This window comes from Cynara cardunculus, assembly GCF_001531365.2.
Source record: "Cynara cardunculus var. scolymus isolate 2C chromosome LG 8, CcrdV1, whole genome shotgun sequence".
Classification (NCBI taxonomy): Eukaryota; Viridiplantae; Streptophyta; class Magnoliopsida; order Asterales; family Asteraceae; genus Cynara; species Cynara cardunculus.
The window spans coordinates 25,911,179-25,936,384 of NC_037535.1; the positions used below are offsets into that span (position 1 = coordinate 25,911,179).

At 36.8% G+C, this 25,206-nt stretch overlaps 3 protein-coding genes and 1 long non-coding RNA gene across 8 annotated transcripts; 3 read left to right on the forward strand and 1 right to left on the reverse strand.

Annotated features, from left to right (window-relative positions):
* Positions 1-1,311: 1,311 nt before the first annotated feature.
* Positions 1,312-3,512, forward strand: LOC112517108 (pectinesterase 1). Its single transcript, XM_025124429.1, has 2 exons — positions 1,312-2,412; positions 2,722-3,512. Exons 1-2 carry the CDS (start codon positions 1,362-1,364, stop codon positions 3,399-3,401), a joined length of 1,731 nt encoding a protein of 576 aa, XP_024980197.1. The 5' UTR covers positions 1,312-1,361; the 3' UTR covers positions 3,402-3,512.
* Positions 3,513-3,830: 318 nt separating this feature from the next.
* LOC112516454 (alanine aminotransferase 2) lies at positions 3,831-8,735 on the forward strand. The gene is made up of 15 exons (XM_025123502.1): positions 3,831-4,130; positions 4,771-4,821; positions 5,020-5,070; positions 5,299-5,364; positions 5,446-5,507; positions 5,904-5,982; positions 6,157-6,261; positions 6,367-6,477; positions 6,871-7,008; positions 7,095-7,169; positions 7,347-7,467; positions 7,572-7,726; positions 7,815-7,889; positions 8,142-8,345; positions 8,443-8,735. The coding sequence occupies exons 1-15, from the start codon at positions 3,897-3,899 to the stop codon at positions 8,557-8,559; spliced, it is 1,644 nt and encodes a 547-aa protein (XP_024979270.1). The 5' UTR covers positions 3,831-3,896; the 3' UTR covers positions 8,560-8,735.
* An 840-nt stretch (positions 8,736-9,575) lies between these two features.
* Positions 9,576-10,662, forward strand: LOC112516867. The gene is made up of 3 exons (XR_003069625.1): positions 9,576-9,949; positions 10,048-10,184; positions 10,262-10,662. It is a non-coding gene; the product is annotated as an uncharacterized LOC112516867 (long non-coding RNA).
* A 301-nt stretch (positions 10,663-10,963) lies between these two features.
* Positions 10,964-21,619, reverse strand: LOC112516865 (1-phosphatidylinositol-3-phosphate 5-kinase FAB1B-like). Of its 5 annotated transcripts, none has more exons than XM_025124104.1 (14): positions 21,407-21,619; positions 21,105-21,218; positions 20,666-20,748; positions 20,163-20,555; positions 18,712-19,455; positions 17,187-17,340; positions 16,706-17,050; positions 15,648-16,511; positions 15,133-15,464; positions 14,627-14,750; positions 14,383-14,553; positions 12,521-14,023; positions 11,837-12,100; positions 10,964-11,607 (listed from the first exon to the last, which is right to left on the reverse strand). In XM_025124104.1, exons 3-14 carry the CDS (start codon positions 20,704-20,706, stop codon positions 11,269-11,271), a joined length of 5,274 nt encoding a protein of 1,757 aa, XP_024979872.1. In that variant the 5' UTR covers positions 20,707-20,748; positions 21,105-21,218; positions 21,407-21,619; the 3' UTR covers positions 10,964-11,268. The 5 variants fall into 5 exon arrangements, with proteins under 5 accessions (XP_024979872.1, XP_024979871.1, XP_024979870.1 ...); XM_025124103.1 differs by having other exon boundaries at positions 20,836-21,218; XM_025124102.1 differs by having other exon boundaries at positions 20,163-20,748; positions 20,836-21,218.
* Positions 21,620-25,206: the final 3,587 nt, after the last annotated feature.

Genomic DNA, 25,206 nt, shown 5'->3' on the forward strand with positions numbered 1-25,206 from the left:
TAATGTAGCTTATTTGAAATTAGATTATTAGGTTGTTATTTATGTTTTACTTATTGCCTTTTATCCTTGGTTAGCGAACTTTCCCTTTATGGTTTGTAAAATTTTTTTTTTTTTTTTTTTTTTTTTTTTTTTTATAGAAATTTTTGTTGTAAGGAAAGACAATTTCTCTTTCTAAATTTTAGGATGTTATAGACTTAGAGTTATCTAGTATAGGGTAGCTGGAGATGTGGGTAATGGCCCGAGAAAGGAATAGGATGGGTTGTCTTACCGGAAAAGATAAGTAAATTACATTCTTGGTCCCTGTGGTTTAATAAATAAATAGAGTAAGTTAATAAAAAATAAATAACCAAAATACCTCCCTAAATTAACAAATTTTTTCGGATGAAGTTAGATTTCGGGACTCAAAACATTATATAAAAAAAAACCAATAAATATTAAAACATATAAACCATAGGACGAAGAATGTAATTTAGTTAAAAGAAAATAATGATATATTTGATTGATTGATGGGACATAGATAAATTACATTTTTATTTTGGTATTAGAAAAAGACACAAACTACATTAAAAAAGAAGAAGGTTTTAGAATAGGATAGTTTAAGGGGTTGTTCTTTATTAAAAAACATTGGGTAAATGCCGACTCAAATAAAAGGTCTGATTTTGATCGAACAAGTGTTGGATAAAAAAAGAAAATTGTGTTTACGTGATATTTTAATATATAGCATGTTAAAAAATAATAATTGAGAATTCATTAATAGATATATTTAAAACACGTTATTATCAATATATGAATTAGAATGATAAAAATGGAATAGAAAAGATGAAAGAGGAAGCTTCTTCATTTTCAACTCTTTGACTTTACATTCATAATTTATATGAACCAATGTTATGTTATATTATGTATGTCGGTTGTCTTATTTATATTTAACAAGTTTCTTTCCTATCAACCAAATACATATGTAAATTGTAAAGATTATTATAAATATTCTTTTTTTTCTCTCTCTCTCTCTCTCTCTCTCTCATTATTAGGTGAAGATGAATGTGAATGTGTGAGAGTGAAAGGGAAAGCTTTCTAAAATCATTATTTGATGAATTAATTAAAAAGAAAAGGTGGGGTTGGCATTTGATTTGGCAATGGCATGCATGTGTGGGCCACACCCCACCACACATGATTTACCTTAATCAACGCCAACTTTCAATTTAATAATCAACCCACCATCTAACTCAACTCCACCCCCACCCCCTGTTTCCTTTCCTTTTTTTACTATAACATATTTATGTAATAGACATATAAAACATACATAACATACTGATTTGATACTAGACCTAGCTAGAATCACAACTCTTCTCCCATTATTAACTATGGACACCATCCGCTCCTTTAAGGGCTATGGTAAGCTCGATCCTGCTGAAGAACAAGCATTCCGTCGCAAAACCCGCAAACGTATCCTCATCCTCATCCTCTCTCTCCTCCTCCTCCTCGCCCTCATCATCGGAGCCGTCACCGCCACCCTCCTTCACAAACGCAACAACCATAAAGATGCCTCCCCCTCCTCCTCCTCCTCCGCCCAATCCATCAAGGCCGTCTGTAGCCAGACTCTCTATCCTGATTCTTGCTACTCCTCCATCTCCCAACTCGATCAATCCAACTCCACCGACCCTGAACATCTCCTCAAACTCTCTCTGCAAGTCGTTTTCAATTCCCTCTCCGCCTTATCCTCTTCCTTCCCTCACTCTTTCATCAAATCAACCACCAATGACACCCTCAAACAAGCTTTGCAAGTTTGCGCCACCCTTTTAGACGACGCCCTTGATTATCTTCGTGATTCCATCTCCACCATGGATCTCAAATCCGCTGATGATAAGTTGCTCACCCTTACCAAAATCGAAGACCTCAAAACATGGCTCAGCACTGCTCTCACCAATCAAGATACCTGTTTGGACGCTCTGCAAGAAATCGATCCTTCTTCGACTTTACTTGCAGACACCAAGTCTCTGATGCAGAATTCCACACACTATGCCAGCAACAGTTTGGCTATTGTTTCCAAGATCTCTGGGATTTTGAGGAAATTAAACCTCCCGATGCACAGAAAGTTGTTGGGGGAGTTTCCGGAATGGGTGTCTCCTGGTGTCCGGAGGTTGCTTCAAGTGGGCCGACCCACGCCCAACGTCACGGTGGCCGCCGACGGCACCGGAGATGTTACCACCATTAAAGAAGCAATGGCAAGGGTACCAAAGAAGAGCAAGACAATGTTCATAATACACATCAAGGAAGGCGTGTATCTGGAGAATGTTGTTTTGGATAAATCCTTCTGGAATGTCATGATCTACGGCGACGGCAAAGATAAATCCATCGTCTCCGCCAGACTGAATTTCATCGATGGCATCCCAACTTTTTCCACCGCCACTTTCGGTACGTAAGCTTCTTCATTTCTTACTGTATGATGCCTTAGTTAGATTAGATGCCATTACCAAGACATTGTTAAAGAATGTTCTTTTTTTGGGGTCCAGATCAAGCTAGAAGCTTTCTTTCGAAAGATGAAAGGGAAAAATCATCAACACTTTAGTAAATTAAAACTGAATTGTGGGTACCCATCCACATGGTTTGTTGTACCATATGCCCAATTTCTGACAATATCACCAACACCATCCATGTCATGTGCAAGTTTAGGTTGGGATGTGATTTGGAATAGTTTATTAAACTAAGAGATCTTGTGAACAGCTGTCGCTGGAAGAGGGTTCGTTGCAATAGACATGGGATTCAAGAACACGGCGGGTGCAGAAAAGCACCAGGCAGTGGCTTTCCGATCTGGTTCAGATTTCTCGGTGTTGTACAGATGTTCGTTTGATGCGTTTCAAGACACCCTCTATCCCCATTCCAACCGTCAGTTCTATCGTGATTGTGACGTCACTGGAACCATCGATTTCATATTTGGAAATGCAGCCGTCGTCTTCCAGAACTGCAAGATTATGCCACGCCAACCATTACCAAGGCAATTCGTCACCATCACGGCTCAGGGAAAGAAAGATCCGAATCAAAACACGGGTATTTCCATCCAAAAATGTGACATTTCCCCTTTTGACAACCTCACGGCTCCAACATACCTTGGCCGGCCATGGAAGGACTTCTCCACCACCGTCATTATGCAGTCGAATATTGGAAGCTTTCTGCACCCGTCGGGCTGGATTTCATGGGTGCAGGGTGTTGACCCACCTAAGTCCATATTGTATGGTGAGTATCTCAACACCGGGGCAGGTGCTGCTGTAGACAAACGGGTGACATGGGATGGGTATAAGGCCATCCTAACAGACAGCGAGGCCGGGAGGTTCACGGTCGACTCCTTCATCGAAGGTGCTATGTGGCTACCGCAAAAAAATGTCATATTTGAGTCAACTTTATGATGGATTTTACAATGGCCAGTCGTTTTTCTAACAGGGTTACAATTATTGTAATATGATTTTATTGTTTGTACGTTTGACCAAATATTTATGGTAACATCACCTATATATGCATTTGATTTCATATAAATTAAACAAGTTTTTACTTAATCATTTTACATCAAACCATTCAACAACTACCAAACAATTTCTTATTTAATTGTTGTAATGAATCGACGAAAACAATAGTGGGTTACGGATGAAAACTTAAAAAAAAAAAAAAAGGGGGGGGGGTCAGATTTCCAGCAAACTAGAGGGACTGTTTGGTATTAAATTGAATTTAATAAAATGGTTGAAAAAGAAAGCGGGGGGTTTAATTGAAAAGATGGAGAATAACCATTCTGCGGCTGCGAATCGCCCCCCGTTTGAATTGGGTGTGTGAGAGATAGAATACGAAGCTTCTGCGTGGCCTTCCTTCCCCCTATATCTCCCACAGACGTCTTAAAAACAAACACCGCCATGCGGAAATTCGTAGCACACAGAGCCAAAACCATCATCACCAAAGCCACCGCCTCCCTTTTCACTCCCCATCGTATTCATCCAACTTCCTCTTCCTCTTCCTCTTCCTCAGATTTTTATTATTATTATTATACTCGTACCCTCAATCGATTCTTCACTTCTCTTGATTCATCCACATCCATGTCTTCCGACAAGTCTGCGCCGCCTCTTACTGTTGAATCCCTCAACCCAAAGGTCTGGTCTTTTCTTCTTCATCACTTGAGATCTTTCTTATTAACTAAGCTTATTACTTTCTTCATTTGCATCTTAACCATTTACTTGGAGGAGGCGGCTACAAGATCAGATCACCCTTTCCCCCACTAAGCTTATATTCTTTTCAAATTTGCATCTTTATCGCGTCGATCTTCATTTCTAAGTTCAAATCTGATACCATTTATTCTATTGGTTAATAGTTACCATCTTTTTGCTGGATTCAAAATAAAATCTGTCTCAAAAGTCAACTATTACGTTTTTATGTTTGCAATATGCGTTTCCATGATGTACATCATCAAGATGGATCCATAAACTTGAGATGTACATCATCAATAGGCCCTTTTCTTTTACGCATGACCAATCTTAAAACAATATTTACAACACCAATAAAGCTTATGTCATTGCTCCTACAAAAAAAACAAAAACAAAAATGCTAGAATGAGCTTTGTGAAAATTTCTTATTTATACTCTTGACAACACCACCATCAACTGACTAGAAACCAAATTCATTAAGATTTTAATAATTCTAAACGACTTAGTAACTTTGAACTGATTGCATTACATCCGGAAAAGAATGTTACTAGAATGACATTTGTACTATTGTTTTCCCCTTTATTGCCAGGTCTTGAAATGTGAATATGCTGTACGTGGTGAAATCGTCTCTCTGGCTCAGGTACTAAAAATGCATTATATCTATCAGAAAACCAAAATCAACCAACCATGTTTGGCATATTATATTGGGGAGGTTATCATCAATGGATATATTGACACAAGTGTTATTACAATCCTTGGCAAATTTGTTTAGAATACCATAGGTGCTCTGCTCCATTGAGTTATTGCTCTTTGATGTTATTATGATGATTTGCTACAGAAATTACAGCAAGACTTGCAAGCAAATCCAGGTTCTCATCCTTTCGAGGAGGTACCATCATCACAATGCTTTCTTTTTTCTTTTATTTTAAGCAAAATGGGATTTGGATGGCCTAGAGCTTGGGGTGTATAGTAGAATTCTGTAAATTTGAGGTGTAGCACTGCAGGCTTCATCTCTAAATTGGTACTGCTTGCCTCTTTTTCTTGTGCCTATAATGGCAGGTCCTGTTAGGAAGGTGTAATATCTGCTTCACTGTTGACGTCCCTCGAAATTTGGCAGATACTTTACTGTAACATTGGGAATCCGCAATCTCTTGGTCAACAGCCAATCACTTTCTTCAGAGAGGTTAGCATGCTTCAACACTATTTATAAGAGGAATTGTTTATTGTAATTGTTGGTTACTCATGTGTATTTTTATCATGCTAGGTTCTTGCATTATGTGATCATCCCACCATATTGGACAAGAGTGAAACACAGGGCTTGTTTAGGTAGGATACATTTAAACTGGTGTCAAATATGTAACCTCCCCCAAGTTTCTATGTGCATTGTAGTACCGGTGCCTCTTGTGGCTTGTGTATCATTAAACATAGTTCATTAATATCTCTAATCTCAAGAATCAGTATTATTATTATCATCAATAGATGACATGCATACTCACACACATGTATTTCCAGCGTATCCGTGTTTTTGTTTTGGCACAACATTGGTATATCTGGTGTATTATCACATGTGATATGAGTGTTCTCATGTTTTCATAAATTGGCGGTGTTCTCGTGTTAACTCACCCATATATATAATATGTATGTATGTATGTATCTTAACTTTAATAGTTTAGCCTACATGCCTAACATCTCACTGTGACTTTCGGTGCTGAACTCTTATAGTGCGGATTCCATTGAGCGAGCATGGCAGATCCTGGATCAAATTCCTGGAAGGGCTACTGGTGCATATAGTCACAGTCAGGTAAAACTGCCTTCCGGTTGCAGCTTTTAGATATTAAATATATGATGGGAGTAAAACAGGAAAAGGAGATGGTATAGGCTGTTAACTGAGCATCTATTTTTCATGTAGATGTTCAACTGCAATTTAAGGGTGTAGCTTATGAAGTATTAACTTTTCTTTTGTAATTGGTATCAGGGTATTAAGGGATTGCGTGATGCCATTGCTGCTGGCATTGAGGCTCGTGATGGTTTTTCTGCTGATCCAAATGATATTTTTCTGACAGATGGTGCTAGTCCAGCGGTAAAGAGTTTTCTGTGGTCTTATAGTTGTGATACATAGAAAATGTTTTGAAATGAGTGGAACATGTCAAAATTGATTACAGATTGTATAATCTTTCTATACCAGGTCCATATGATGATGCAGTTACTAATAAGATCAGAGAAGGATGGAATTTTCTGTCCAATTCCTCAGTACCCTCTTTACTCTGCTTCAATCGCTCTTCACGGTGGCACTCTTGTATGTGTTTTTGTTTCCTGTAACTAATGTCTACATTGTTGTACTGTCTTTCTTTTTACTGCATTTGAGTTCTAAATTTTTTGCTCTATTTACCTCTGCTTAAATTAGTTTGCTGTCATCCCACACAAAAATATATGGTGAGCTAAGTTAAACAAAATAAATGATTACATAAATTATGCATATAACTCTGTTTGGTTTGGTTTGGGTAGATGCATATAGTGCTATATTCTAGTTAGTTGAAAGAAGTTATATGTTTGTTCCATAGTGGATACCATCCTGATATAAGTTTTTGTTGAAAACTTGAAAATAAAGCAAGTGGAAAGTTGTGTTGAAGATCGACTTTGTTTAACCATATTCATGAGAAACATAATAAAGAACACATAATGATTTCAGGTTCCTTATTATCTCGATGAAGCAACAGGGTGGGGACTTGAGGTCTCTGAGCTCAAGAAGCAACTGGAAATCGCTAGACAAAATGGTATTACTGTTAGGGCCTTGGTTGTGATTAATCCAGGAAACCCTACAGGCCAGGTAACTATATATTAGTTTTGAAAGCAGTAATCAATGTATTTTCTCTTTCTTCTGATAGTTTATTCATTTTTTAAATGTCTATCTAGGTTCTTGCTGAGGAGAACCAACGAGATATTGTGGAGTTCTGCAAGAAAGAGGGTTTGGTTCTTCTAGCAGATGAGGTAAAGCATTCTACAAGATCCCCAGACTTGTATGGGTTTGTGATTCTTGATATTTGAGGCTGAGGCTTTAAGCTCTTCCAAGACAATTTAGTCAAAGCATCATTTATGCAGGGTGTACCCTATACAATTCGATCCGTCTGTGTACGGTATCTGACGATATTCATGGACATTATGCAGGTATACCAGGAAAACATCTATGCCCCCAATAAACAATTTCACTCGTTTAAGAAAGTCTCTCGTTCAATGGGATATGGCGACAAGGATATCCCCTTGGTTTCGTTTCAGTCGGTGTCTAAAGGTAGTTTTTCTGTGAACACAGTGCTACACGGTATTGATTTGATGAACCTAATAAGACGAGCCATGCAAATTATTGAATTTGACTAAAACATTGTTTCCCTTAAGGGTATTATGGTGAATGTGGGAAAAGAGGAGGTTACATGGAGGTCACTGGTTTTAGTCCAGAGGTTAGGGAGCAAATTTACAAGGTGGCATCTGTGAACCTGTGTTCAAATATTTCTGGTCAAATTCTTGCAAGCCTTGTTATGAGCCCTCCTAAGGTTGGTCGGTTTGTCTGTTTCTCTCAATCTTTTTGGTTTAATGATGTGACATGTGGCAAATTCTACATCAACATTTGCATGTATGCAGGTTGGAGATGAATCCTATGATTCCTATTTTGCGGAAAGAGATGGCATCCTACAATCACTAGCAAGGCGTGCAAAGGTTAGTTCAGATCGATAAACTTATAGGCTATTCATAGTAGAAGAGTGTGAATTGGGGGTGGCTTGTTGGACGTAAAACGATGTCATATTTCTGGTGTGCTTTCACTAAGCTCTTTGAGCTCAGAAATTAATATTTCATCACTGCTTTCACATCGACTCTTTTATTTGGGATGTGTTACTATTATGATGATCAATATTTAACTTGAGGGATTTCCTTATTATTTTGAGTTTTTTGTCTATTATTGAACAATAGACATTGGAAGATGCACTGAACAGCTTAGAGGGTGTTAGTTGCAACAAAGCAGAAGGTGCAATGTATCTTTTCCCACGCATTCGGCTGCCCAACAAAGCAATAAAAGAAGCAGAAGCAGCTAAAAAAGCACCGGATGCATATTATGCTAGCCGCCTCCTGAATGCCACTGGTATCGTTGTGGTTCCTGGTTCCGGTTTTGGTCAGGTGAGAGCTGTTACTATTAGATTGAATTAGAGCAAACGGAAGATCTGTGTATTGATGGTTCTCAAGCGATGAATTGTTATTGGTTGGTTTGTGACAGGTCCCTGGAACCTGGCATTTTAGGTGCACGATATTGCCTCAGGAAGAAAAGATTCCAGCCATAGTTTCAAGGTTGACAGAATTCCACAAGAAGTTCATGGATGAGTTCCGTGATTAGATGATGTTATGAGGCTTCATTCACAAGGAATAAATGGGAGTAAAAGAAATTTTACAGCTTTGCCAAACTTTTTGTTAGTTGTCTGTTTAGAGCCAAGAATCTTGATGATTTTGTGTTTCTGGTTGACAGAACATATATCTAAGCATTTGCCATCACTAGACATATTCTGGAAATCCATGTTGGTTGCTATATATATATATATATATATATATATATATATATATATATATTATATGGATTTGGATTTGGATTTGGATTTGGAGTAAAAGGTTAAAGGGTTTCTTATTGACGCCTTTTTCCCTTCATTCTAGGTTGAAGCAAGCGTTCTTGAATATTTGGTACCTGCAACCGTTGGTGTTACTCTTGGGCAGGATTGAGATTTTGTTTCCAAGCAATACACTCTTAAAACCTGAATGATTGAAGAGTGAAGTGATCTAAACATCATATGTTACAAGTGAAAGCAACAGTTATATATAAAAACTTAAACTTGACATTAATTTTTGCATTTAAAAAATGAATTATATTAGGTGATGCCCACTTCTACAAACAATAATTAAGTGCCTAGAAAATATTATTTTCAATCGAATTGACAATGATATTTATAGTATAACAAAAATCACATCAGGTTTTTGTATAAGTTGAAATAGTAAAACAAAAAGATGGATAATATTGTCTAATTAATTAAATTTTAAATAATTAAAAGAAAAGAACAAGTAGATATTAAAAAAAGGAGAAATAATTAAGGGCCACTCACTCAATAGAAATTAAGTTTAAAATTGAAAATGTTGTCAACATCAACAGTGTAAAGATAAGCACCCCCATCCCATATAACATAATCTTAACTCTTCCTTCTCCTGCCCATATAAATATATATATATATATATATATATATATATAATTGCTTGCTATACACACCTCATTTTATTATTTTCGTACTTATACATATTAATATTTACATTATTATCCTTTTCTTCTTACATTTTTGATCTATATAAATTTCATGTGTGCGTGATGTTATGTACTTCACTCAGGACTGGAACTGGAAGGTCTGATACTAATACTAGAATAGAAACCTGCTACTTCTACTCTACTTTAACCACTACAAAGTCAATTTCAAGACTGTTTAACTATTTCTTTGTCTACATCTATTGTGTGTAATATATATATATATATATATATATATAGCAGCACTACACCACATCTTAATGCTCAACTCTCTCCCCTTTCTCTTTCTTCTATAATCAAGATGGCTATGGGTTCATCACCCTTGTTCTTAATTCATCACCCCCCTCATACCATCAAGAAGACTTCCACAAGAATATCAATGCTTGCAACCCAAAACACATCTTCATCTCTCATTCAGATCGGATCCTCCATCAATATACAAAAGGTATATTCTTCTCTCTCTCTCTCTCTCTCTCTCTCTCTCTCTTTTTATAGATGCATATATATATATATATAAAGAGAAATTAAAGGAGGGGTTGGCAGGTTTTTGAAGACAAATCTAGAGGCATAGTATGCTACTTGGATGATAAAGGGGAGATAACATGTGAAGGATATGATGAAGGACCTCGTTTTGCTACCCTTCATCATCATCAGACATTCTCTCCTACTTATAATCAGAGGTACCTTACATTCATTTTCATTTTCCATTTTCTTTTTAAATTTCCTTCCCATGATTCATTGAAATTCCTGTATATAGCACAAGTCAACAAGACATCCTTCGTCTTCTGAATAGGAGTCTCCTTCTTCAAGTTATAGATGCTGCTGCTGCTGCTGCTGCTGGGAATCCCAACTAACCATATGGAATGGACAACGCCTTCTAACTCCTCTATACCCCCTTATCTCTCTCTCCCTAGAGATGAAAGGAGGGAGGTTCATCTGACTTAAATAAATTAAAGCATCCCTGTTAATTTCTATGCTCACAAACACAACCCCACAGGAATTCAAGACTGTCCCTTGCTCTCTCTCTCTCTCTCTATGTATGTATATGTGTGTGTATGTATGTATGTACGTACATGTCTCTCCTATATAAATACAATTGCATGCTGCAGTTGTGAGTTTGTGTATAATTAATGAAATAAAAAATCATCAATTTCTCTGTTACCTTTTACTTTCCATTTCCTTCTGAACCACTATCATGGGTTCACAGAGCAGTAGCCCCCACCCACCATAAAGAAGCACTCTACCTGCAAATTTACCGGCTTATATGGGACAATACATAAAATTCTTTCATCTTTTTTATGGAGTAGAAGGGGGGAAAAACAAGATAAAAGTTTGATTTGACAACGACATTGGAAATGAAATGAGAATGGAGAAGGAAATACAAAAGAAACAAACAGTAACAGGAATCATTCTTTTCAAAGACCCCAAAATATGGAAAAAAAATAAAGATATTCGTTGTGATGGCTATTCCAAAGATTAGAAAACATATCAACTACAACGGATGCAAATGCATCAATATACATATTGAGACAGTAATTTACAAAGCTATATTTGCAAGGTCAAATAATAAAACAATACTACAACACCCCCCTAAAAACACCACCTCCCCTCCAGATGAATATATATCCATTGCATTTGCAGCACAAAAATTGTCATCCTTTTTTAGAATAAATATAAGATGAAGCCACTGCTCAAAAATAAAAATTATATATAACTTAGAAAGGGGATGTAATGGATATAGACTCAAAATATACAATGCAAGCATCAATCAGCTGCACAGCTCCCACTTTGGCTGTTGTTATCTTCACATATATCTGTTTGGGACTTGCTGGGTACAAGATTAGGGCTAGGAGGAGACCATTGATCAGGGACCATCAAAAAGTAGGTTGTCATGGCTTTCCTGAATCTCTTTTTATACTGCTTGGGTGAAATCACCGTTGGAGACGCGTTCTTGGGACCACCCAAGATGCCAGAAGCCTTCACCCATGTTTCTAGGTGCTTATCCCAAGTATATTGTCTCATGAAGTCGATAATCCCAAGAACAAGTTCGTGCTTCTCTTCGTCTACGCCAACCAGCAAAGAATAGTCCATTACATCAACCGACTGCAATCTCAATCACACAAACTTATTATTGAAAGACTTTGGCTCACTTCAGTGCAATGACAAGGAGAAATGCATAAAATGTTCATTATTAGAAGGGGAAAACAACTTCTACTTGAACTCAGTAGCAAGCAGAAGATGTTCATCCCAGTCTTAAATGGATAAAGGAAAGAACACGTGGAATAAACTATAAGAGGCTTGGTTTGTCAACAATTTAACAAAGTGAACTTACAGCAAGAAAAGCAGTATCATTCCAGACAGCTCTTTCCAACAATCGCTTCGCCTTGTTACCAACAAAAATAGGAGAAGTTGGCATCGCTTCAATCAAATTCTGATCCAGCAAAACCTTGTTGCTTCCACTAGAATCAGCGTTATACCGTGATCTTGACGATCCTTTAAGATCATAAAGCCGTGATAAATTCCTTCCGAACAGAAGATTCTCCATGATCAGCACATCCATTTTGGTTTCTTTCCCCCCTTTCATATGCTTAGTGACCTTAAAACAAATTCCAGAGAATATTATGCACAATATGAATTGCATGCAATGTCATAAACTTTCTTCGACAAAGAGAACAGGATGCTTGTGTAGTACAGCATTACTAAATCAACCACAACAGGAAATTAACATCAGCAAAAACTCCCTCTCTAGTAAAAGTGAACTTACTTCGTGTTTTCTTTGGCAGCAGTGAAATGAGAACACCATTAAAAGACTGACACTATATTAAGCCGTTTTATCTTTATCTATCTTATGTGTTCTTTCACCAGAAGACTTTAGATTGATGTGAACCCTAATACATAACGAAGTCATCGGAAAGAGATGAACTTTTCATCCAAGTACAGGGATGTAGCAACACCTACTCAGTTGAGTTCACCGGTTATTTAGCCTAATCGAAACAGAAAATAACAAGACAAGTACCTGATAAATGCCCAAAATCTTTGCCAGGCATGTAGGACTTCCGGTGCCAATTGATTCGGATAGATACTTAAAGTATGCAGGAGCAAATTTTATGAATGACTCCAGCTCCGTCTTTGTAACCTGCTTGATAATGAACCGATCATCTAATGTTTTCGCAAAGAAGACATTGCTCTTACCACCTTGGGCACCCCACTTCTTACAACGGCTGAGAGACCTTATATAATCCATTTCAGAAGGGCAACATATCCTCCTTAAGGCTTCAAATCGTTTTGCATAGTAAGTAGTCACTGCGTATTTTACTTTACCAAGAGGACTATCGTCTGTAAATTCAACTCTTGAATGCAAAGACTTTGTCTGTGACAAAGGATCTGACATTAGAGAGGTACGAGATCCAGACATGGATAAAATACTATCGTCCCCCAAACTTCTAAAAGATTCCAATGTCAGTCCATCGAAGTTACTGAAGGACTGAAATGCTGCTGAATCAACAGATTGTGACGAAAAGATAGGTTCACCATCTTTTGGTCTCTCAAACTCATCAGACACCTGGGCGATATACTCAGGGGAAAGCAACGCATAGGATATGATACTTGTGGGTTCATCATCATACACTGGTACCACAGTGTCATTGATGCCTACAGCTAGAAGCAACCTAGCCCCACCTTGGAGTTCTGATTGTCGAAAGGACGAGATGTAGACAGGATTATAGCCGTTGAGTGTGTCCAGTTTCTGAGAACTTGCTAAAAAGTTTTTGTTTAATGAGCGGTAGAAGTTCAGAAATGGCATACCCAACCAGCTAGTTGAATCTTCCATACTTTCAGAACCTTTGGTAGACCATACAGGAGATAAAAGTGATGCCTTAGTCCCACCTTGCTCTTCCACACGATCTCCCTTGTCCAGCTTATCAGCCACTGAAGAGTCTGTCAGATCTGAATCAGACAATACAGAAGCAGTATCCTTTTGGAACCCACATCCTGGATGATTACCTGTCCAGGCTGCATCAAGTGTGTCTGACAAACTCGCCAGGACAGGAAACTGCCCTTCAGAGATGGCTCTACGGACACCTACGTTGGATATTAATGGATCAGACTGTTCACAGTTGTTGATACCAGCAGAGAGGGCAGACTCGTTTTCCTCTACTGGACTTGAATTTACATCCACTTCAGTTTCCTTGCTGATTCCTTCAGGCTGGCTGATATCGACACCTGTTCCATTTTCCTGGTTGTGAATCAGCTTCACAGTAGTAGTCTCACAGCCATCTACAGAATCAGCAGCTAACTTTGCATCGACAAGTGTTTCATTGGGCTTATCTCCATGTTCTGATTCCAAATCATTCAGATCAGCTCGAGGGCTATTGCTATCAACACTAGATGCATACACCAGTCGATGGTCCCACACATAAGATTGGAAGAGAAGCTGCCTCCGCAGTCGGTTGATCTCAAGAATATCAATGATAGGCTGGCCTTTTTTCACCTCCTGGTTTAAAATCTTGTGCAGCAACTCCTGCAAGAATATCACAAAGTTGATTAAAGCCTCTTATTGGAATCCTCAAGACCGTAAATTAATAATTATAGGCAACTGAAATCCTTAATGAGCACTCAAAATGGACTGCAATTCTGTTACCACACTCTTGATTGGAAAACAGAACACTCATCTCTCTCCCCCACTGCCACTGAAAATTTCTCAAGCATTATTCACATATTAACTTCCAAAAGCCTAAAAGCACCCTGCCCAGGTAGCACCTACTCATACCAAGCTTTCAAGATTTTCCAAAACCCCGTATAACACATCTGTTATAGTTAGTATTAATGCAATGTATCAAACAAGCTGCCAAAATTAATAACCAACAAAGCTGGGTTCACCTCAAACTCTGTTTTTTCCTTTCGTAACATCACTTCCAAATCGGCTATTTGTCGTTTTGATTGGGGCATTTTTGTATTACCATTAGCTGACCCTGTCACATGTCTCTTCTCGGCCATCTGGCTCAGAGCATTAAGAATTTCCGAAAATAATAGCTCTGAGCGGGAAACAACCTGTTCAAGCATAAAATTAGAAAGACATATTTCACCTAATGCAATGAAAACTCATATAATATAATAATCAAACCTCGGCCACTTCATGTTGAATCCACTCCTGATTCTCATATTTGAAATCAAGTTTATGAGGAGGAAGGTAGACAGAATGGACATCAATAGATGCATAACGAAAGCAGGCAACCATTTTCCCGAAGCTGCATATGTGACCATAACATTTATGATACAGAATATAGAGAAAAAGACAAGTTTCATCGTTTAGCCCTATGATTGAATTGCGATAGTTGGATTCCCTCTTCCTATAGCTATGACTGGCAACCCCTATAAGTCCCTTTTAACATCATTTTATACCGTAGAAAATGGTGATGAGTATCTTATTTAGAGTGCAGGTATAAACTTCAAACTTGATTTCGTCAAATTCATATACAAGCGGTCTGTTAGGCATCATTCAAATCAAAGACCTATAAAGTATAAAACCATAAATCATCCGTGTTGTCTTTTAGCGTTTTCTATAAGAAGGGACAAGCATTAATATTCCCTGAGCAAAATAAGTGTTGAAATGCAGGATCAAGGAAGTACCCGTAAAAGCGTAGACAATCCCGATGTAGAGAATGGCCGCAGCTTGCAACCCTGCTGGCAGCAGCATGGTTGGAGAAACTGAGCTCCAAGAACTTGCCAAAGGACAAACCCCATGCAGCATCTGACATCACTATTCTTCGAGTGGCAGGAGGGAAACCACTAGTCCGGGGACATCTCAAACACCTATGCCACATCCATATCTTACCCTCCTTTTCTCCTGGTAAGAGAAATTCAGGCAACTTCTTCACAGATATGGTTAGGGTGCCTTGTCTATGAGTGTAACACTGTACATGTGCTTCGGATGGCATCTCACATGAACGACATCTGTAACCCTGTCGAACAAGAACAAGGTTGATGCATAAGGCATGTCAAACCCAAAACATAGGAAATACATGAGAGAGAAGGATGCACACATACATAACATTCATACACATGCACATATATATATATATATATATAGATATACACGCTACATATATATATATATAGTGAAGAAAGACAGGACGTTGCCGTACTTGATCAAACAAATCATCACGGAGAAAGCGGCCAAGTGGTTTATCAAAGTTCCCATAATATTTGATGCGGAACAAATGGGACCTCTCACAAACAGTTCCCTTCCACACACAACGTGATGACAAGGAAACCAAAATGCTTTGATGATCCGAAGGTGACGGAGGAAACTCTTCCTTTGAAGTAGCAGAATCCTCCTTGGCGTTCCTTCCATCGAATCCCTCTGAGGGACCATGGTCCACATTAGTTGTGCACTTGCTATTGTGAAAGCTTTGTGCCTGTGGAGGCTCAAAACCATCTCCAACATGACGGTCCCCCCCAACTTGCTCACTGTTGGATGAAGAAGTAACTACCTCAGAGGAACTGTGTGTTATATCCCCAGGTGCTCTAGAAGGAGCTGGCTCATGGCCAGTAGCTTCTGAAACATCCAATTTTGAAGAAGGAACAGAGCACAAGAATGTGGCAGAGCTGCCAGTATTGGAACACGGCTTTGTACTTTGAATGTTTGGAGCATTTGGTCCAACAGACAACTGTATTACTTCAGACTTTTGGCTAATTATAGAAGAGAACATAGCTGACATGGAGACACTGTTCAATTGTGGTGGCTCAGCACAGGATTGATGACCTTGAGATGTCTCAGCCATGGGGGTAGTAAAACCAGGAATGATTGAAATGGACCTGTCAATACTTGATGCTTTGTCAGGAAGTGCCACAGTCAGTGAAGAATTCAAGGGGAGCTCTGGCAGTGAGGCTCCTTCGTCGGCAAGAAAAGAAGTCTCCAAAGCCAAATGATAAGCAGCAAAAACTCCATACTGAACAACATGCTTCACTTTCTTCAGTTCATCACCACTGGCACCTCTGAGTAATATCTGAAAATGCCAATAAGTAAAACAATTTAAATTATCGTACGTTAATAAGCAAATCACCACCAACATGCTAAAATTTGAAAGTTTTTCAGCTATCAAGATATAAATGCTTCGAAGTCTAGTAGAACATCACACAATGTAAGCAATATACTACTCAATAGCTATTGTTTTCTTTTTAATAAATGGCAATCGCTTACAGTGCAACCAAATGGCTTTGGGCATCCTTCAAAGTACATCAGTGTCTTCACCAGCTTCTTCCCACCCTGTCCGGCAGTTCCATGCTCTTCCTCGAACCTTTCAACATGAAATATATCGGAGTATCCCAACTTCTGTGATGAGAGATGATCAATTGAAGGAACTATCTGAGCACCTGTGCATCGGGCTATTCGCTCCAGAAGTGGCCTTTTGATATTCAAAACAAGAGATATGTCCTTTGCAAGAAGATATTCTTGTGCATAACGTGAAACTGACTTCTCCACCAAAAGGACATTAGGCTGGTGTGCGTCTATCTTTGCCACAGCCATCTTTAGATGATCCATTTCCTAGACAGAGACAATGCCATATATATATATATAAAGCATTAAAGCTAAATAAAAAGTTTCACGCCCAATAAACACTCTAGCAGGGATAAAAGGTAACGTACAAACACAAGGAGTAGAATAAAAGAAAAACTATAACCTGCTGCAACAGAGTATCAAAACTTGACAGGTGGTTAGAAACACGCTGATACTCGAGAGCCCCTCCAAGAATTAAGAAACGAGGTTTTTCGATTCTTGAAGTCATCCGTCGATGAGCCACATTTTTCTTACAAACAACTCCTTTGACCACGACACTGAAAAATTATATCAACATAAGAACAGGAAAGCAGAAGTATATAAACTTCAAAAAAATGGAAAGAAGAGAAAACAAGAGCAAAAAGTGATGCAATGAGGAAGGAGAACAGCGGTGCAAACCTAAATGGAAATGTTTATGTGAAAGGATATGCAAGATAATGATTTAAAACCGACATACATACAACCAATTGACCAAGTACGGTCGTGACTAATCAAATTAAGTTATTTAAACACCAAACTATGTTACACCTAAATGCAATTGAGTTTCCCTTGTCTCTGGCACTTGAGAGAATTGAGATATACATCACAATATAGATCAAACACTCAAAGACTTCCTTTTTTTAAATAACTTCTCCCATTTTTCTGCTAAAGTGGAAAGCAGTAGCCATGCTTGCACCAAAACACAAGGGCAAAGTTAAAGATGAGCTACAAGGTGTAATTTCTGCTTCTGTTTTGCCAAAAGGCAGTTAAGAAACTTGTTATTTTGTTCCTCGGTTTTTTCAGAATACATGGGAAACCACGCATGGGGAGGCAAAACTTTTTTGTCGCCCACCCGTTGCACAAGACTAACTGCCCAATCACTTCTTTCTGGGGGGTGCGGTTCTGTGGGTTAAGAGTGTTAGTTAAAAGAATAGGGAGAATTAGAAAAGTAGGCTTGTAAAGTTGAAAGGTAAGTTATCTAGGATGCCGTAGAAAATGGCAACAAACGAAAGGGGACTAAAGCTCGTTATGGGGTTTTAGCCAAAAACTGGGACTGGAGATGGAAGAGCTCGATCACCGTCCTTCTCTCACAAAGTTTTAAAAGTGGAAGTGTTCCAGACGCATCTTCCATTCATATTGATTTGGCTCAAAAGGCTTTCTTCCATGACAATAAACTGCCTTATCCATGATGGATTTTGAAGCTATAAAGCTTAAAAAAGGGACAAAGCAGCATTGACCAAGGGAGGAAATTGCATGATGCCTCTGGCACACTCACCAACTCGCACCATTCACTATTAGCATGCTGGCCATGTGAAACTAAAAATAAAACTCCCAGACGTAGAAAAGGAATTTCAATTTAGATTGTGAATGAAGTTTTAATCCTAATTTATCATACTTGCTTCTCTTGCAAAGTTGAAAGTATCTTATTAAGTTTCAATAATTTCTATCTTATTGAGAACGAAATATTTGGTGTATCCATGTGAAACACTCTTAGGGTCATCATTAACCCCAGACCCTACTTCAAGTTAACACTCTTAGGACAAGGTATTTTGGCTGACCAAGCATGATTATGCTTGCAGTCAAGCATGCCTTTACTGAGTTAATATAAAAATTATTGTAAGGTGGAAGGAATAAGGATGTTCAAACATGTAGACCACCAAAATCAGCACCTGTCACAGCGACGCCCAGAGGCTAGACATTTTATCTTCACATATCCTCCTGGGTCCATTCCCCCACCTTTGCTAGTGTCTGGTTTTAACAAAGATGCAGCTTCCCACGATAGAGATGTAATTATTTCTAACCAACTATCTTTATCATCTTCCTCGCTTGCCACAAGGTTCTCAACCTGCAACAACTGAGATACTAAAGCCCTGAAGTGCCCATCAACCACATTCTTCATGGCTTTCTTGTGCTCTTCATTTGACCTATCCCTATTGCGACACTCCCCACTTCCCAAGTTGCTTGAACTGCGTAGATATCCCCACTCTCCAGCGGCATCCCCATCGTCGTCGTCGTCATCAAATAACAGGGCTTCTCTTTCATCTTCTTCGTCCTCGGGTTCAGGAGGCAGCCATAGGACCCCGTTGTTTTCAAAATCCACAGGTTCAGCAACGTCTTGAGCAGCATACAAAGAGGACGGAGCTTCACATTCATCACTGACATCACGTGCATCCTCTCTTTTTTCAAGTGGTTGGACCACCTCAGAGACCCTAGAATCAAAACTAGTTTGTAAGGAAGAGCTGCTCACACTTTTTGCATCAGCAGCTTCTCCATCAGGGTGCACTTTATGAGATCCATAGTCGTTGTCCATATCATCCAATGGTAATTCATCATAATAGCTATTATCAATCTGCAAAAGACCTCTTCCACCAGTGGCTAGTTGATAAGCAAATTCTTCATCAAAATCATCACCCCTGGGGAAAATTAAAGACAAGGACAATCGACTGTTTATAAGACAAAAAATTGATAAAAATATATACGTAACCACACCAATACCGCCAAGTCATTCATGTAACTTTTAAACTCTCAATACGGACATCCAAATGCCGATTAATGTTCCAAACAAAAAAATAATAATAATGGTCAAGGATCTTCAGATATATTGATGATGAAATCACATAAACCTGATTACGTTATCACAACAGGAAGCTTTACACTACCACGAGCTTAATTCCAGTATAACACAGACCCTCTTCCAAATGACATAGGCATCATCAGATGACACGTATAATGAAGTGTATACCATCAGAACTCAAAATTCATACAAACATGCAAATTCATGAAGAGATCACATATTTACACGTTAGATTATATAGTAATTCACTAATTCAGCATAATAAGTAGATACGCTTGTAAGATGTGAGTAATCCTCGAGGAACATCGTCAATGTACTCAAAAGTATATTTTGCCCACTAACCATTTGTATGATCTTCCAAGTGCATACAGCCACAACAGAACCAAAACATAAGGTAATCATATGCAGGATCTCATATGAAGATATTTTAAGCTTCAATGGTGTATCAGATACAGAAACACATGATGCTTTTCTAACATGTTGCACATGCCTCACAGGTGAGGCAGGAGTTACTACGAAGAAAAGAGGTGATGAGAAAAATGAAACCTGTTGATGCAACACCCAAAATGGCTAGGAGACTGAGTACCCACATCAAGCAGTAGTTCATTGCTCGTCGTTGCTAGTTCAGTTTGCTCTTCTAAATTTGATTCCATTACCACAGACTGGTGCGAACCAAGTCCAGGAGGGTAATGGTTATGATGATAAGAACACACCGACTGTGGCACAGATGCAAAAGTAATGCTGCTACTGTCGGCAGTGCCGCTAGATTTGGTGCTGACGAGACTGATAGCCGACGGTGAGGTGCTGAGATCCAGGCTGGAATCCTGGACCCCATGATCAACAGAGGCAGCTAATCCGCCTTGCTGCCATTGCTTGAAGCAGTAATTGCAAGCCCTGATCTTCTCTGACTCTTCCCTGATAATACTTGAAGTGCTAGATCTAGCAGGGATCCAATTATGAGTGCACTTGGCACAAAAAACTCGGCCACAAAGTCGACAGTGGTGTCTTCGATTGAGTAAGGTAAACGGAGAATCACACTCGTAGCATACCCTGCAACTCTGATCGGGCATCCAAAAGTCCCTCGACACATTAGCTGGTTCGGACCGCCGAGGGATCCAAGATTTCAGCGTACCTATCAGATCAGTTAACGGTTTGTCTGATGCATCCATGGGCAAACAATTTTCTTATCCCACACATTATGAAATTCTCATTTGCTTACAATCACATCCGACTTTGATACAAGCACCTTCATTTTGCTAGAGCCAGCCAAGAACTCCACAAACTTGAAACCCCGATCAAATTAAAGAAGTATATTCTTGACGATACGATATGCTCACAATCAAAAACGAAATTAGAGGACTGGGATGCTACTAATTTCCAACACTTGGGGAACTTAATCAATTCAACTTGTCTAAGGGAAACCCTAACTCTGATGCAGAATCAAATAACCCAGATGTAAAACTTCAAAATCACCCAAAAAGAACCAACCTTTTAAGAGAGCGTGAAAGAAATTCTAGTCGAAAACGCCAACCCAAATAGGTCTGACTCTGAAAACAGAGAGATTCCAATCCAAGAAACCGCGGAATCAAATGAATGAGAATTCTACGAAGAAAGACATATTTATCAGACATCCATCTGAAAGAAAAACATATAAATAGAATAATCAAAAACATCAAGAACAGAGCTTTGTGGGATTAAAGAGAGGGGGGGTTAGCGAATTGAATTATAAATAAATAAATAAATAAATGAATGAATAAATAAAATGATGGAGACCATGATCTGTGTGTTACCATGAGTAACAATCAATGAGATCGCCTCCCCTTAGGTTTGGGTTTAGATGAGAGGGCACAAAAAGAAATACTAAAAAAAGAAGATGGGCACCCAGCCAAAAGGATTAGGTTACACGAAGAACTTGAATTTTCTTCTGGTTCGCAATTTCTCAACCAAAATTCATTCCTCAAAGGGATTTGATTTGACTCGCACCATAAGCTGTGAGGGGCCGTAGAAGTTGACGTATTTTCCTGATTTTAAAGAATCTGGCATGCATCGACTTTCAAATGCAAACATACATGTTACATGTAACATGTAACACATCCTTCTTATCCTTCAATTTCATATTTTTATACACATCCTCAAAACTAATCTTAAAATAATATGCATCACTGCAACTTCTTTTTCTATGGAAATTTCCAATCCTTTACAAGTAACTAATAACTTGATTTATATATCTCCACTCAATTATCGATTTTGTCCATATGGTTTATGGCTATCCATTCCTCAACTTCATTTACTACAAAAAAAACCTTTGGGTTTGCATTTTGTTTTGGATTTGATCCCTCGATCTCTCCCTTATCATCGCCTTTAACTTACGAGGCCATGCACATTTTACCATTCTTCTCCATTTTACATTTTTATCATTAACGTTATCTCCTCTAACCATCAAGAGCGTGATAAACCCTCAATCTTCTCTATAAAATAACCTGTAATTCAAAACCTAAAATTTTATCTCAAATCCAAAAGCTATTATACTTAAAAAAAAAAAAAAAAACTTGCATGATGTTTTTTTTTTCTTTGTGGAAGATGGGTTGGACGAGGTAGATGGCACCATATGAGTTGGTCGATGGGCATGCCCGTTCCTGACATTTTATAGGTCATAGACGAACGTAAAAACATGGCCCACTACAAGAAACAAGGTTTCTAGCAACGACTTTTGTCGTCACTAAAAGTCCATTGTCATCAGAAAGAGTATATAACAACATGTCGTTGCCATAACTCGTGGCGGAAACATGTCATCGTTAAAAGGCGCATCGTCAAAACTCACTTTTCTTGTAGTGACCCTCAATAAGTACAAAAAAAAATTCTATAAATGTTCTTCATTAGTATAAAATTAAGTACAAGAAATGCTAATAATTTACTGAAAAAAGAAATCTTATTTATCTTTATTATAGTTATATAAATGTACTTAAATGAAGTAATCGTGAGGGTCAATGAGAGATCAATAATAACAAAAATTATCAAGGTTTTCTAGACAAGTAGACAAATGAAGATCAATAAGAATATGAAAGAAAAGATAATCATTATAGATCCAATAAGAATAAATAATAAATAAAACATATAATATGCAAGCTCAACAAATGATTGAGCATTTGAATAGAATCTTGTAGTGTGGCGGAATCTCAATGAAAGATATATAAGTCAAACAATTGATTTTCATATTTAAATTCAATTTTTTTTTTTTTGCTCAAGTAAAATAAGATGTTAAGATTAAAAGTTTATGTAACATGACATATATAAGAGACATTACTAAATACATCTACTAGAAAAAATTTATTTATTGATTAATCACAAAACCATGAAACACGTCATAAATTATAAGAACAATAGATTGATTGTCAAACAATAGTAAAATATTTTATGTAGGCAAAAATAGATAACAATAGTCAACAAAAACAATTTGAACAATATAACCAAATAACAATAGTCAATAGAAGCAGAAATTGATAAAAATATCCAACAAAAATATATAGCAATAGCAAGCACATGATCTTAACGTTAAATTGTTGAAGCACAAAAACAATCAAGCATATAGAGATAACAATAGCCAATATCATTATACTTTGTTGGAGATAAAAAAATTAGAAAAACAATAAACAATAGCATATAATGAATGATCAAATTTTCTTCTTTAATGTAATTAGTTGATATGTTTTTGGACCCTTATTATCTACTAAATTATTTTTGCCTGTAATTATATGCTACAATTTTTGGGTTGCTTTAATTTATTAAATTCTTTTAAACTACTATTGTATCGGAAAATTTTGGGCCCCTGATGGTGGGACGGTTAGGGATGGGGTATGACGAACAATAGTAGCATAATCGTGGTAGGTGATAATAGAATTCAATTCCTTCCATTATACCAATGAATGATGAATTCATTAATACGTGGAATTAAATGGCATTTGAAAGATTTCATCCATTTCAAGAAATAAACCAACCAAATAAATTAGAATTTGGTTAAAAAAATTGTCATTTCAATTCCATCAAATTTTTTCGAATTTTGCAAACCAAATTGCGTCTTATACTTTGCCATTTCATATATGATTTAATTTGAAGTGTTTCAGTTTGTTTTTATTTATTTAATTTAGGAATTTGGATGGGTGCCCCTGGTTATAACATGCAAATACTGACCATCAATTTTGCATTTAAAAGTTGCCAAATTAATCTTTTGCGTATTGCCAAAACATGTCCCTCTTTTTCAGTTTATTACATTTTTCACCAAACAAAATAATTCTACTCTATATATCTATTATCTTGTGCCATGAGTTATTAGAATATCGACTTAACTTTATTCGAAATATGACCTTTAATTCTAAATAATTTTTTAATTGTTAATCATATACATATATAAAATTGATGAATAAAAAAGACACTATTATAAAATAATATATAATTTTTGTAGTAATTATGAGTTACATCTTATAAATCATTATAAGATTTTTATTTTGATTTGAAGGATCATAGTGTCTTTCTTTGTTATCATCCTTTGCATGCTTACAATATTTTGTTATACCAAACTTTATAATAAATTAAAAACCATCCTCATCATTTATTTATTTTTAATTTGACAATCTAACTGATAAGCTAGATGATGGTTAATAAGGTTTATGAATCCTCTAATTACTTAATCATTTAATTAAATTTCAAAAAAAAAAAGGTAGGAATAGTAGGAATTGCATAAATAAAAGTTGCCATGTTTCAACAAAAATCAATTATTAAGCATCGGTCTCTTTCCCTTGTCATTTTTATATTTCCACATGAATACAATAAATAAATATAACTAATGGTCCCATTCTTCAATTTTATATAAGAAAAAGGAAAAATCCTTTTCCACCACGTTTTTGACGATTGAATTATATACTCAATATATATATATATATATATATATAATTATATGAGAATTTTAATAACCAACTTAGTTTGTGTTATTTTATATAGTTTTTTATAAGCCTAATATTAAAAATCACAAGTTTAATTAACATATATTTGTTTCACAATATAAATCAAAAAACATAAATTGTATGAAAAGTCATATATATACATTGATTAATGATTAGATATTGACAAATTGATTATAAAATTGGTGGTTATTAAAAAGTAAAATAGTTTTGCTTTGTTTTAGAGCAACATATAATTGTTTATTCTCTTCACTAATCAATCTTTTTCTTGGTTAAGGAGTATTTTATTATAATTTAATATTCATCAATTGATTATGAGTTACCTCACATATAAGTTGTATTCAACATCTTCATTCTTTATAATACAAATACAAATACAAAATTAGAGAAACTAAAACCCCCTTGTTTAAATAACAAATAATTATAGTTTAGATTTTATGAGATAAATATGTAAACTTGATGTGCTTATATTATTAGATAAAAATCTTTTAAACTTTGTTTATAAAAATAGTAAAATAAAGACATTATAAAAGTTTAATAAGAGTTTTTTTAGACAGAAATCATTGTCAATAAGCAAGAAAATATATATTTATTATTGTTTCGGAGATAAAAAAGAAAATAATATTTTAATGATA

What these genes read in the sequence shown, in the direction of transcription:
- LOC112517108 (XM_025124429.1), top strand. Translation starts at nt 1,362, where the DNA reads ATGGACACCATCCGCTCCTTTAAGGGCTATGGTAAGCTCGATCCTGCT. An exon ending in TTTTTCCACCGCCACTTTCG is followed by an intron (nt 2,413 to 2,721) that starts GTACGTAAGCTT and finishes TCTTGTGAACAG; the next exon opens with CTGTCGCTGGAAGAGGGTTC.
- LOC112516454 (XM_025123502.1), top strand. Translation starts at nt 3,897, where the DNA reads ATGCGGAAATTCGTAGCACACAGAGCCAAAACCATCATCACCAAAGCC. An exon ending in AAATCGTCTCTCTGGCTCAG is followed by an intron (nt 4,822 to 5,019) that starts GTACTAAAAATG and finishes GATTTGCTACAG; the next exon opens with AAATTACAGCAAGACTTGCA. An exon ending in CAATCACTTTCTTCAGAGAG is followed by an intron (nt 5,365 to 5,445) that starts GTTAGCATGCTT and finishes TTATCATGCTAG; the next exon opens with GTTCTTGCATTATGTGATCA.
- LOC112516865 (XM_025124100.1), bottom strand. Translation starts at nt 20,785, where the DNA reads ATGGATGCATCAGACAAACCGTTAACTGATCTGATAGGTACGCTGAAA. An exon ending in TTTGGGTGTTGCATCAACAG is followed by an intron (nt 19,456 to 20,162) that starts GTTTCATTTTTC and finishes AATTTTCCCCAG; the next exon opens with GGGTGATGATTTTGATGAAG. An exon ending in GATTGTCTACGCTTTTACGG is followed by an intron (nt 14,751 to 15,132) that starts GTACTTCCTTGA and finishes TCACATATGCAG; the next exon opens with CTTCGGGAAAATGGTTGCCT.